The following is a 14,785-nucleotide window of genomic DNA, read 5'->3' as shown; positions in this document are numbered from 1 at the left end:
ATGGGTCATATGGTAATTTGCCTGTTTAAGCTTATGAGGTGCAAACTGTTTTCCGCAGCAGCTGTACCATTTTACATTCCCACCAGCAGTGGGAATTCTTTTTTGATTGTTTTTACTTTTTAAGTGAAATAAGTAAAATCTTCAGCTGAGATCTTGGTCTTGGGTTTGAGGAAAGAAGATAAGGTATGCAATACCATTTAGGAGAGTGAAGAGGGATAGGATGTGAGAAATGTGGTAGGATTGCTGGTGCCCTCAAGTGCTACTAAGGTCCACTGGAAGTTGGTGGTCATGAAGTTTTTCTGATAAGCTTCAGTAAGCTTTTTACCTTAGAATAGTTTTAGATTTACAGAAAAATTCCAAAGAAAATACAGAGAGTTCCCATCTGTATGTACACCCAGTATTTTTCTTTTTCTTTCTTTCTTTTTTCTTTCTTCCTTCCTTCTCTCTTCTCTTCTCTTCTCTTCTCTTCTCTCTCTCTCTCTCGTCCCCCTCCCTCCCTTCCCTCCCTCCCTTCCTTCCTTCCTTCCTTTCTGGCTGCATTGGGTCTTTGTTGCTGCACGCGGGCTCTTCTCTAGTTGCAGCGAGTGGGGGCTACTCTTCGTTGCAGTGCGCGGGCTTCTCATTGCAGTGGCTTCTCTTGTTGCGGAGCACGGGCTCTAGGCACGTGGGCTTCAGTAGTTGTGGTACGCGGGCTCAGTAGCTGTGGCTCGCAGGCTCTAGAGCGCAGGCTCAGTAGTTGTGGCACACGGGCTTAGTTGCCCCGTGGCATGTGGGATCTTCCCAGACCAGGGCTCGAACCCGTGTCCCCTGCATTGGTAGGCAGATTCTTAACCACTGTGCCACCAGGGAAGTCCTGTATTAGTTTTTAGATTTTCCTTGTTTTTGATGATTTTATTTATATCAGTATGGACTCAGACATTTATTTTAGACTTTGGGTATAATCCAGTACTACTTTATTTATTTTGTTGCTCCTGTTTTTATATTGGGAGCTCTTTCATTTGGCTCTTTTGTCCTTTTGATGTACTCCCATCATAATTTTGTGTTTAACACTTCCTTATTTCTGGCACTACAAAATATCCCAGGCTCATCTTGTGTATATTTCCTGCCCTAGTCTGAGAATCAGCTGTTTCTCCAAAGAGCCTTGGTTTCTTTTATTGGAAAATGGTATTAGATGCTGAGATCTGGGCTCTAGGTATGTCCCTTGCTACTGAGGGGTCACTGCTTCTAGGTTCTGGATGATGATGATTTTGAGTAAAAGATAAAAACAGACAAGTTATACAGAACCCAACAGGCAAAACCTTTAGAGGCCCCTTGGAGCTTCCTTGGCTCCTCTCTTCCACTCCATCACCTAGGACATCAGCTCATCCTGTCAGATCCACCTGCAGAATCTATCCTGACTCCGACACTGGCTGCCACCTTCACCCTCCTACTGTGGTCCAGGCTCCCACTGTGGATCTTGTGAACCGCAGCAGTGGCTGCCTAACTGGTCTCCTGCGTCCTTCTGGACTCCTCTTCCTCAGGCTCTTTTCCACTCAGCAGCCAGTGGTAGGCCCTGGAATTTTAAAAAACTTTTTTGATAATGATTTTTATGGCAGTTTACAGTTGTAAGACATTGAATTAAGAAGAGAGAAAAGATACTACTCCTTAAAAATGTTTATTTTTTGAAATATTTCTTTCTTTAGGCTGTGCCGGGTCTTAGTTGTGTCACGTGAGATCTTAGTTTCGGCATGCATGTGGAATCTAGTTCCCTGACCAGGGATGGAACCCAGGCCCCCCGCATTGGGAGCCTGGGGTCTTACCCACTGGGTCACCAGGGAAGTCCCCAAAATGTTTATTTTTAAAGAACTTTTGTAGAGCTATAATTTATTTTAGAGTACACATATTCTATGTGTGTAGCTCGATGAACTTTTATACATGGATATAGCTGTGTAATCACCCAGATTAAGAAATAGGCATTCTGGGCACCTCAGAAGACTTTTTCCCATACCCAGTCACACAGCCCCCCTCACCCCCAGGGGAACCACTATTTGTGGCCATGCATTTAAAGTGAGACCCATCAGGGACTTCTCTGGTGGTCCAGCGGTTAAGGCTCTGTGCTTCCAATGCAGGGGGCTTGGGTTCCATCCCTGGTTGGGGAACTAAGATCCCACATGCCGCACGGGGATGCCAAGAAAAAAAAAAAGAAAAAGGAAAATAAAGTGAGACCCATCACCGTGTGTGTATTCTCCAGCATAATCAGCTGCCTGGGTGCGGGAGTGGAGAATGTGGAGATTCTGATTTGCCTACAGTTGGGGTTTGTCCAGGCAGGTATGATGGAGGGCAAGAGGGGCCAGGGAGTTGAGGGTATATGCAAGGAAGTGAGATTAAAGGATAAGATTTCCAGGATGAGACTGAAGCGTGAGAGCAGGCAGAAGGGACAGCGTGAGCAAAAAGAGTTCAAAGAATATGTTGTGTTCTCAGAGTCTGGAGAGGGGACAGATCAGGAGTGGTGGGAGACTGGGCTAAAAAGGAAGATTTTAAGCAGGAGAGAGACATGGTCAGATCCCTTGTAGGAACAGAAAAGTGGTGGTGTTTATTCAGTCACCAAACATTTATTGAGTGTCTCTGTATCTGGTCCTTTGCCAGTACTGGTAGAGGGGTATAGGAGTTAACCTGGATGTACTGACTATTCAACTGTGAGAAATGATCAGCTTAGAGAGGAGAGATGAATTCAAGACATTTCCTGAGTTAGAAGTGCCCGATGTTGATTAATAGAAGTGGTGAAGGGGTAGGAAAAGAGTTAAGGCATCCAAAACAGCACAGTTTTTCTGCAGCTTAATAGTCAGCCCTTTGTTTTACACTAAATACAATTTCCATCTCCATCCCCTCTCCACAAAGGCTGGAGATGGCTTAGAATGTTACTTTTGTGCATAGAAGTCGTTTGCTTCTGGTGTGTGCCCTGAGCTAGGAATAGAGAGGTACACTCTGATTCTTGAAGTAAATGATTGCTGTATGTTTGCAGAAAGGCTCTTTATATAGGGAAGAATCTGGAAGCAGCCTGAATGCCCAACCCTTGGGGGAAAGTTTAGGCAAATTATGGGCTACCACCAGGTAGACCATTAGGTAGCTAACACAAAAGATACCTCTGTGGACCTATGTTACTACAAGCATGTTTGCATGTGAAGTCAGATTGAGAGCAGAAGTTTCTTCACTGGGTTTAGTGAGAAGATTTGGATACTGATCTTGGTTATGTCTCTTCCTAGTCACTCTCTTTGAGCCTCCATTTCCAGAAATGTAAAATGGGTGCAGTGATAATAACAGTTCCTTAAGCCCTCATGGGATGGTGGTAAAGATCCTGTGAGATACCTTATGTAAAGGCAGTTTATAACCCCTAGAGTAAACTACACACATTGGTTATTAGTAGCCATGTGAGTGAATGCTGACCGGTTGGAGTAGGAAATCAGAGGGAAATTGTTATCCTTTCTGTTCCTCTTTTTCCCCCTGTAACATTTCTTCAGTTTATATTTTTGGTGTGTATGTGGGGGGACCAAACAGATTTCTGCCAGCACTGTCTAGCTGTTCTAATTTAAGCATGTGCAGAGTGTGCGGTGTTGGGCAGCTTAATTTTGCACAGAAGCAGCCAAGACTCTGAGCAGCAAGCCTTCCTGGGACTTGAGGTCATATATTGTGGACAAGCCAATGTTGTATTTCTGTGTCAGACCTGGACTATTCTTTGCCTTTCTGGACATGCAGGTGGAGTTATTCCCTTTTATTTGGTGTGGGTTTCACTGTCCCACAGCCCTCTGCTTTCCTTGGTGGAGCCCTGGGGGAGGCTGGCTTATCTGGTAGTTTAGAGTAGTGTGTCTCAAACTCAAAAAAACATAGGGACTGGTGCCTCCAACCTATGTACTATCTGTGGATCCCACTTTTAGTAGCATTGGGGCAAAATGCTACTATGTTAGTTATTTATTGCTGTGTAACAAATTTTCTCAAAATCTAGTGGCCTAAAACAACACCAAATATTATCCTTTCAGTGTGTGGATCAGGAATTCAGGAGCAGCCTAATGGAGGGTTCTAAGTCGAAGTCTTATGTTTGTCTTAAGCTGGTGCTAGTTGCTGGTGGGAGACTTCTGGTTGCACGTGGACCTCTCCATAGGGCATCTAAAACGTTCTCGTGACACCACACCTGGCTTCCCCCAGAATGGGGAACCCAAGAAGCAGCAGTGCTTTGTGTGTGTGTATGTGTGTTAAAATATACATAACATAAGGTTTACCATTTTAACCATTTTAAGTGTATAGTTCAGTGACATTAAGTGCATTCATATTGTTATATAACCATCACCATCACCCATCTCCAGAACTAGGTATGTATGTATGTATTTATAGTGTAGTTGATGTACAGTATTATATAAGTTAAAGGTATACAATATAGTGATTCACAATTTTTAAAGGTTATGGTCCATTTGTAGTTATTATAAAATATTGGCTATATTCCCTATGTTGTCAGTACTTTTTCATCTTCCCAAATGGAAACTCTGTACATACTAAACAGTAACTCCTCATTCTCTTCCCCCACCAGCCCCTAGCAACCACCATCCTACTTTTTGTTTCTATGAATTTGACTACTCTAAATCATGCAGTATTTGTCCTTTTGTGATTATTTCATTAGTATAATGTTTTCAAGGTTCATCTATGTTGTAGGGTATATATAAGAATTTTATATTTTTTAAGGCTGAATAATATTCCATTGTGTGAACATATCACATTTTGTTTATCCATTCATCTGTCGATGGACACTTGGATTGCTTCCACTTTTTGGCTGTTATGGATAATGCTGCTATGAACATTGATATACAGATAACTGTTTGAGTCCCTGCTTTCGATTCTTTTGGGTGTTTGCCCAGAAGTGTAGAATTGCAGCACTTTTTATGACCCAGACTTGAAGTCCTCCACCATCACTTCTGCCACATTCTATTTGTTAGGAATGAGGCCACATTCAAGGGGAGGATAATTAGTCTCCACTTTTGGAGGGAAGGAGTGTCAAATTTGCAGATGTCTTTTAAAACCACTACAGCTACCTTTTGAGAGTGATCATATAATGCCAGGTTAATAGCAAACACACACTGAAATTCTTTAGTAGTACTTGATTATATGGTGGTCATCTTGATCGGTGCATCTCAACCTTTTTCATGTTGTTGCTCACCTGTAATCCACTTGTGGCATCTCAGCTGGGAAGATCTAATAAAGATGGTTTAGATTATGAAAAAGCACAATAAAACATTCCTTAAGGAGACCTTGTGGACCACCAGCTCTGTGTTCACTAACACCCAGTGGTCCGTGGAATCCATAAGGTTCTTGCATAGTTCTCTACACAGAGTTGCTGTTTCTTTTCTCACCTTCAGTTTCCTGTACTTCCTGTACTTCCTTTGTGCTTCTCTTCCTCTGTACCTATGCTGATTTACTTACAGTACACCCTCTCCCAGAAACACTCTTCAGTCTCATTGCCTCCTTCATCACCTGGAAAATGCCTATTCATCTTTCAGGATTGAGTCAAGTGTCTGCTTCTCACTAGTTGACTTGGCCCTCCTTCCTCAGCCTCCTTCCTCTCCCCCTCTACCTTAGAACTAGCCTTTTGCTCCTTGGTACCCTATTCTACCTTAAGGAGTCGTCTGTAGTTGCACCTGTGATGCTTTATTACAATTATTTGTGTGTATAGTTATACATTTATTCCTCCTGAGGATACTGCAGTAAGAGATAGATGTCTTTAGGGGTGTCTATAATATCCTGGGGAAGCAGGCCATGTAAACATAAACAAGTAAACAGAGGAACAAATGAAGTAATTACAGATTGGGTCGAATGTTATTTATGAAGGAAGCAAGCAGGAAACTGACACAGATTGGAAGGAGAAGGGGGCTACTTGAGATAGTCAGGGATTCTGAGGCTGCAGGAGGGTAAGGCTGTTTCCTGGGAAGAGTGGGCAGGGGAAAGTGATTCAGGTGAAGTGAACAGACCCGGTATGGGAAGGTAGTATATGTCTGAGGAAATGAAAGGCCCTGTGTGCCTTGTAACATTGTCTTCCTGCCTCTGTCAGCTGTTGTGATCACATGACTTTATAGATTTTGCTGTGTATTTCCAAACGCTGGTACACTTCCTGGCCTAGAGTGGGTACTCAGAAAATGTCAGGGGAATTGATGAATTTCTCTTTCTGTAATTTTTGTCATTCTCCTTGTGTCTTTACATTTGATTGGCTACACTGCCCTTCTGTGGCTTCTTGGTTTAGTGACCAGTTATACCACTTGCTTAAGATAAGGTCACCATAGTAACCTAATTTACTATGAAGTTTAGGTTATCCGACCTTTCCAAGTTGAATTTTATTTTATTTATTTATTTTTTGGCTGTGCCGCATGTCTTACGGGATCTTAGTTTCCCAACCAGGGATTGAACCCAGGACATAGCAGTGAAAGCACCAAATCCTAACCACTAGACCACCAGGGAACTCCCCCAGGTTAAATTTTATTTATTTATTTTAATTTTTTTCCTGCAAGTTTTTTAGTTTTCTTTTTCTTTTTTGAATTAAATTTATTTTCTTTATTTATTTTTGGTTGCATTGGGTCTTCGTTGGTGTGCCCGGGCTTTCTCTAGTTGCAGCGGGCGGGGGCTACTCTTTGTTGTGGTGCACAGGCTTCTCATTGTGGTGGCTTCTCTTTTTTTTATTTAATTAATTAATTAATTAATTAATTAATTTATGGCTGTGTTGGGTCTTCGTTTCTGTGCGAGGGCTTTCTATAGTTGCGGCAAGTGGGGGCCACTCCTCATTGCGGTGCGCGGGCCTCTCACTATCGCGGCCTCTCTTGCTGCGGAGCACAGGCTTCAGACGCACAGGCTCAGTAATTGTGGCTCACGGGGCTAGTTGCTCCGCGGCATGTGGGATCCTCCCAGACCAGGGCTCGAACCCGTGTCCCCTGCATTGGCAGGCAGATTCTCAACCACTGTGCCACCAGGGAAGCCCGTGGTGGCTTCTCTTGTTGTGGAGCACGGGCTCTAGAGCACAGGCTTAGTAGTTGTGGCACACGGGCTTAGTTGCTCCGCGGCATGTGGGATCTTCCCGGACCAGGGCTTGAATCCATGTTCCCTGCATTGGCAGGTGGATTCTTAACCACTGTGTCACCAGGGAAGTCCTCCTACCATTGTTTCTTGTTTCTGTTTTTTTTTTTTTTTTGCGGTACGCGGGCCTCTCATTGTTGTGGCCTCTCCCGTTGCGGAGCACAGGCTCCGGACGCGCAGGCTCAGCGGCCATGGCTCACGGGCCCAGCCGCTCCGCGGCATGTGGGATCTTCCCGGACCGGGGCACGAACCCATGTCCCCTGCATCGGCAGGCGGACTCTCAACACTGTGCCACCAGGGAAGCCCCATTGTTTCTTTATTTAATATTTAAGCAGAAGCAAATATACTGTATATTCTTATTTTCCTCTTTTGTAACACAGAAAGTATAAGATATGCATGATTTTGTAGCTTGACTTTTTAAAATTTGGAAATCTTTGTCAATTCATAGTTTGTTCTCATTTTTTTTTACAGCTGCATAATATTCTGTTTTGTGGATGTGCCAAGCAGCATATAAATCTAAGAACCATGAAGCTACTGGTTGATATCAGCCCATTAAATATTTTTCAAAACTTTTAATTAAAAGTATTTTTTTTTGCTTATACAGGTATTTTGTGACTAAATCCTTGTAAAAATTAAAACCACAAGCAAAAGTCTCTTGGCTGTTCCCAATCCCTCTCTCCTCCCCAGAGCTAAGTTTTATTTCAGTTTGGTTTTTAATGTCTGCTCCTTTCTGGCTAGTATTTCCATTAGAAATGTGACTCCCAGCTGCAATGTTAGTTTGGAAACTAGAGTCTCATCAGTAGCTGTTAGTTACATGTTGAAGCTGGAAATTTTGTCTCCCCTTTTCTGTCTATACATCTATATAGATTCCATTCACATCTCTTTTTTTTTTTTTTTTTTTTTTGCGGTACGCAGGCCTCTCACTGTTGTGGCCTCTCCCGTTGCGGAGCACAGGCTCCGGACGCGCAGGCTCAGCGGCCATGGCTCACGGGCCCAGCCGTTGCGCGGCATGTGGGATCTTCCTGGTCCGGGGCACGAACCCGTGTCCCCTGCATCGGCAGGCGGACTCTCAACCACTGTGCCACCAGGGAAACCCCACATCTCCTCTTTTGTTAACCTTGCTGCATCTTCTCCAGCTTCCTTTATGGTTGTTCCAGTATTTGGGTTGAACCAGATAAAATTACCTTTTTTTTTTTTTTTGCGGTACACGGGCCTCTCACTGTTGTGGCCTCTCCCGTTGCAGAGCACAGGCTCCGGATGTGCAGGCTCAGCGGCCATGGCTCACGGGCCCAGCCGCTCCGTGGCACGTGGGATTTTCCCGGACCAGGGCACGAACCCGTGTCCCCTGCATTGGCAGGCGGACTCTCAACCACTGCGCCACCAGGGAAGCTCAAAATTACTATTTTTGTCAGTAAAGAGCAGTTGATTATAAGCTGTTTCATGTGGTTCCACCATGTATTTTTTTTTAATGTAGTTTTGTTTTTTTTCTTAATTTTATTGGAGTATAGTTGATTTACAATGTTGTGTTGGTTTCAGGTGTACAGCAAAGTGATTCAGATTTTCATATCATATATTCATTCTTTTTTGGATTCTTTTCTCATACAGGTTATCACAGAATATTGAGTAGAGTTCCCTGTGCTATGCAGTAGGTCCTTGTTGGTTCTAGTAGTTTTTTTTTAATAAAAATTTTTTATACAGTTTTTAAAGGTTACTTTCCATTTATAGTTATTACAGAATATTGGCTATATTCACTGTGTTGTACAGTACATCCTTGAGCCTATCTTACACCCAGTAGTTTGTGCCTCCCACTCTCCCATCCCTATATTTCCCCTCCCCCTACCCATACCACTAGTTTGTTCTCTGTATTTGTGAGTCTGCTTCTTTTTTATTATATTCACTACTTTGTTGTATTTTTTAGATTCCACATGTAAGTGATGTCATGCAATATTTTTGTCTCTGTCTGACTTATTTCACTTAGCATAATGCCCTCCAAGTCCATCCACGTTGCTGCAGATGGCAAAATTTCATTCCTTTTTTCTTTTCTTTAATATATGTATTTATTTATTTTTGGCTGCATTGGGTCTTCATTGCTGCATGCAGGCTTTCTCTAGTTGCGGTGAGCAGGGACCACTCTTCGTTGCGGTGCACGGGCTTCTCGTTGTGGTGTCTTCTCTTGTTGCATAGCACGGGCTCTAGGCATCCAGGCTTCAGTAGTTGTGGCACACAGGCTCAGTATTAGTGGCACGCGGGCTCTAGAGTGCGTGCTCAGTAGTTGTGGCGCACAAGCTTAGCTGCTCCACAGCATGTGGGATCTTCCCAGACCAGGGCTTGAACTCATGTCCCCTGCATTGGCAGGTGGATTCTTAACCACTGCGCCAGCAGGGAAGTCCCTCGTTCCTTTTTTATGGTGAGTAGTAGTCCATTGTATATATATATATACACCATATATTCTTTATCCATGCATCTTTTTTTTTTTTTAATTTTTTAAAAAATATTTATTTATATATTTAGGTTGCACCAGGTCTTAGTTGCAGCAGGCGGACTCCTTAGTGTGGCATGTGAACTCTTAGTTGCAGCATGCATATGGGGTCTAGTTCCCGGACCAGGGATCGAACCCGGGCCCCCTGCATTGGGAGCGTGGAGTCTTGCCCACTGTACCACCAGGGAAGTCCCTCATCTGTTTTTTTAAAAATAAATATTTTATATATTTATTCTTTTTTTTGACTGTGCTGTGCGGCTTGTTGGATCTTAGTTCCCACACCAGGGATTGAACCTGGGGCACGGCATTGAAAGTGCTGAGTCTTAACCACTGGACCACCAGGGAACTCCCTCCATTCCTCTGTTGATGAACACTTAGATTGCTTCCATACCTTGGCAATTGTAAATAATGCTGCTGTGAACATCGGGGTACATGTATCTTTTTGAATTAGTGGTTTTTTTTTTGGATATATACGCAGTAGTGGAATCGCTGGGTCATGTGGTAGTTCCATTTTTAGTATTTTGAGAAACCTCCATACTGTTTTCCACAGTGGCTGAACCAATTTACATTCCCATCAGTAGTGTACAAGGGTTCTCTTTTCTCTACATCCTCGCCAACATTTGTTATTTGTGTTCTTTTTGATGATAGCCATTCTGACAGGTGTGAGGTGATAGCTCATTGTTATTTTGATTTGCATTTACTTGATGATTAGCCATGCTGAGCATCTTTTCATGTGCCTGTTGCCCATCTGCATTTCCTCTTTGGGAGAATGTCTATCCACAGAGTAGTTTTTTTTTTTTTTTCCCACAGAGTAGTTTTAAAACTTAGTTGGAAAAACAAACAAACAAACAAACAAAAACTTAGTTGGTGTCTGGTTCTTCTCAAGGGCAGGGGCCAGAACCACATACATTTTATAATTTATTCCAAGACCTGGAATTGACTGGCTAGATCAAAGTCACTTAATAACGTTCTGTTGGCTGATGAATCTGAGCTGTCCCCAAGGCAGCTGTGCAGTTGTGAGCCACCAAGGCTTACTGGGTTGATCTCTAAGATCAACTGCTTGTCTTTTTCTGTGAAATGGCAGTTGGGTTTCCCCATCCACAATGAGTGACTTGTATCCTTGTCACACTTTAGAGAGGTAGGGAGAACAACCTTCTTCTTAGGAAAACTTACTGACCCCTTGGTTATTCTTGATCCTCCTGGAGAGATTTGTGTAGTCTGCAGACAGTGGGATGCCTGTGCCTGTGAAGTTTTTGAACAAGGGAGTAGCTTTTGCCTAGCTAAGGGCCCAGAGGTCCTTCATACTCTGCGTGTGCGCAGTGGAGTTACTGGCCTAGGATTTTGCAGTTATTTCTGTGGGTCCAGACTTACCAGACTTTTAGAAGGCACTGACCAAGTGCAAATTCAAAAGAATTTGGGGTTGTACTGAGGTGCCAACTTTTTATTTTGCCAAATAAGGATATTTAAAATAAATATCTAATTATATATTTTATATTTAATACATGCTCATGGTACAACATTCAAAACAAACAAAAGGATATATATTGAATAAAATAAGTCTCATACTTCCTCTCCAGTTCCTTAACTATCCAGTTCCCCTCCCAAGAGGCAAACCGGGTTGCTTGATCATCCTTCCAGAGATAGCCCACGCATTTAAAAACAGGTACGAATGTATTGGCTCTCTCCCCTCCCCCAAATGAATGGTAGTGCATTCAATACCGTTTCGCATCTTGAGTTGTTCCCCCCCACACACCTTTCTTAGAGATCTTTAAAAATCAGTACATAGAGAGCTGCCTTATTCTTTTTAATGGCTGCATAATGTTAGTAAGGATTAAAAACAATTACCATTGTTTTAATTTCAAAAGTATATTTAAGCACCAAAAAATTAGAAAGAATGTGATCTTAGTATAAAGGAAAGTTCTATAAATTAAATAAATTTAGTTCTGTGAAAAATTAATTCTGCACGTATTTCCAAAGACCTGTTTGAAAACTATAGCTAGAGATAGTAAACCACTAAAGAAAGGGCTTTGAATAGGAGTGAGTTAGGGAGGCTTACTAGTCTCTGGTAGGCTGAGTGAATGAGAGGGCAAGAGGAATGCAGTTGAGATATCCGTATCCTTCTCCTCATTTTATAGGGAGGAATAGACTTAGGGGAGCCTCTTTTATGTCCTACAATTGTACTACTTAGTTCACGAGATCGTACAATTAGCTAGTCTGTTGTCAAGATAGCTTATATTTATGGCAGCTGTGTGTAAGTTGGATTGGAGTAGGGGGACTAGTTTCAGGGCTGTTTATTCCTTTTGTTAATATTTTTTGAGCAATTAATGTATGCATAATACCATTAGGAATTTTGAAAAGCATACCCTGTCAGTCCTGTGTGAGAAATACCCACATGAAGTGATTGGGGCCTGAACTTGGAGAGTGACTGAAATTGGAATGGGTAGCTGAAGTCTGAGAGCTTTGGGTTTGAAGAACTGACAAGACACTCGACCTTTGGGAAGAATAGGGAGAATAGAATTCATTTGCTGAATGTTTATTGAATGCCCAGTATCTGCAACCTTCTGTGGTTAGTTAACTCCAAGTGTACTGCCTTAGCAGATACTAGTCTAGGGTTGAAGAGGACACAGTGTACAGATGACACAAGAAAGCAGGCCTTTTCATTTAGGTAGCACATATTTATTAGGACAGTAGGGTACTAAGTGTTAGATGTAAGAAGAAGGAAATGGTGCATGTCCAAGTTGTAGGGAGACAATAACGAATAGGTAGAGTGTAAACTTTCTCAATCTCGAATAGCATTCTGATTAATACAAGTGTATTTAAGAGAACAATTGCATATTTATTTTTCTTTATTTTTAACCATTTATTTATTTTTGGAATGAGCAATACATTTATATGGTTGAAAAATGAAAAAGTATTAAAAGGTATACTGCAAAAGGTCTCCATCCCACTTTTGCCCCTCCCTGCCGCTATACCCAGTTCCCCTCTTGTATCAGTCAAGTTTAATGCTGGAAACAGAAACCATTCTGGGTACTTGAACCACAAAAGGATTTAACACAAGAAATTGGCTACTTACAAAATTGTTGGAAGAGTTGGAGGAGTGGGACCCAAGAGGGCTGCCCTTAGAGTATAAATTTGAAGGACCCACCACTGGAGCTGTGATCTGGAGGTCAGGAATTCACTACTGCTACTGCCACCCCCACCATTGCTGCTTGACACTCAAGAAGCCAGTGACTAGACATTAGACCCTTGCCACTGTAGACCAGCATGTCAGTAGCACCTGGGAGCTTGTTTAAAGCTCTTAGACCTTAGCTCCATTGACTGAATCAGAATCTGCATTTTAACAAGATCCTCTGATGATTTGCATTGCATGAAAGTTTGAGAGGTCCTGCACTGGAGCACTGTGTCTGGCCGCTACAGTTGCTTCCAAATCCACAGGTCTCCATGACCTTGATTGCCAATTGTAAGGGAGTCAAGCAAATGTAGTTGTTGGTTTTCCCAACTCTCAATCTAGAAGAGTGGATTGGATATTGAAAGAGCCCATCTAGTGAACTGACCATACTTCCACAAGTAACCAGTGTTAGTTTCTTGTGTATTCTTCTAGATGTTTTATGCATATTTAAGCATGTATGAATATATATATTCTTTTTCATCTTGTTAAAAAAATAAGCAGTAGCTTACTTACCATACACAGTGTTCTGCACCTTGCTCTTTTCATTTAATAGTTCATCATGGGAGAGCTTTCCATATCATGACATAGAGCCATCTTCTTTTTAACAACTTCATAGTATTCCAATATATAGATAACAAAATTCTTAAAATTCTGAAAATTGAGACTAACACAATCTGGGCTGCATGGTCATTTGAATTTTTTAACATGTAAAATATAATCTAGTTGTTAAATGTTTGCTTCCTGCCTCCTTTGTGCTTGGGTCTTGTGTATATGTCATCTTGTTTAACTTGCACTACAACACAGTGTGTTGGGTATCCTTCTTCCACTTTACATGAAGGAACTCAGGCTCTGAAAGGTTAATTTAATCACAGACTAAGGAATATCCTGGATAGGATTTGAACCCCAGGTCTGTTAGCCTTCATAATTTTCAATTTGACACAATGACACAGAACCTCTAAATGATAGGCTTTATTTAGTACTTTGAGACCTACTCCTTTGGGAAGAGGTTTGGAAGGGTATCATTTTGATTATTTTGGGTGGGTATTAAAGGCATTTAATTTTCTTTTTTTTTCCTGACTCAGGTATCCAGCTCACATAGAAGATATTGATTACGAAGAAGGAAAAGTACTCATCCATTTCAAGCGTTGGAACCATCGTTATGATGAATGGTTCTGCTGGGACAGTCCTTACTTACGCCCTTTAGAGAAAATACAGCTGAGGAAAGAGGGCTTACATGAAGAGGAAGGATCATCTGTGAGTAACAAATCTGGGTAATTCAGTAATGAGTGGGGTCAGCCATTAGGTACTTTATGTTCCAGCCTTTGATGTTTGGTGTGAAAGTCTGTAGCAGCTGGGGACCATCCTTATTTAGGCTTGTAGTGCAACTCTGAGATCTCCATGGCCCCGGGTGGGGGCGGGGGGGTTGTTGAAGAATCTCAGCTGTCATCTGTTTGTATGACGTGATTGATTTGACAGCTCATAAACTAACTTGGTTGAGACTGCACTGATGATGAATGGGGACTTTCTCTCTCTCCTTTACACCACTGTGTCCCTTTAGATCATTTAGTAAGCTCATCTGCTGTCTGATCATTTATTCAGCAATCATTCCATGTGGAGCACTGTGCTAGCCTCATATTAAGGTCTTTTATAAGACCTTGAAGAATATTCATTCTTCAAAATGTAGCAATGCAAACTGTGTGCTGGGAAAACAGTATGAAATATTAATGGTGAATGAGTGCCTCCTTTGTCAAAAGACCCTTTAAAAGTGTAGATGGCATTAGGTGGCATGAATGCTGCTTCCCGTAAGATGAAGTAGACTCTCTCCTTCCAGCTTGTGTAGTTGGTGTGTTCCCTGGTGGTCCTGGGCTCTTAGACTCACTTTCAGGGACAGGATAGGATTATCATTGGTGCTATGCTATGGCTGTCCAGAACTCTTAAAATGGCAAAAGTCTGTGTCTAGCCCTTTTGTTTTGGCTCCCAATGCTGAACAGCAGAAACATCTTCCTCCATCCCAGTAGCCATCTCCCCTTCCTGCCCTTGTCAATTTCAGCTTC

At 42.2% G+C, this 14,785-nt stretch overlaps 1 protein-coding gene across 7 annotated transcripts in view; it reads left to right on the top strand.

The window, feature by feature from the left end:
- Positions 1-14,785, top strand: part of PHF20 (PHD finger protein 20) — a 133,463-nt gene that overhangs the window by 25,388 nt on the left and 93,290 nt on the right. For 6 of the 7 annotated variants that reach the window (XM_004272796.4, XM_033433630.2, XM_049699068.1 and 3 more), the window contains one exon: positions 13,814-13,985. In XM_004272796.4, coding sequence (XP_004272844.1) covers positions 13,814-13,985 — 172 coding nt within the window. Of the gene's footprint in view, positions 1-11,142; positions 11,226-13,813; positions 13,986-14,785 lie in introns of those variants that run through there. The other variant, XM_033433632.2, reaches the window with a different exon arrangement.

The sequence above is a fragment of the Orcinus orca genome, chromosome 16 (genome assembly GCF_937001465.1).
Source record: "Orcinus orca chromosome 16, mOrcOrc1.1, whole genome shotgun sequence".
NCBI lineage: Eukaryota > Metazoa > Chordata > Mammalia > Artiodactyla > Delphinidae > Orcinus > Orcinus orca.
This window is presented reverse-complemented; position numbering and strand designations above follow the sequence as displayed.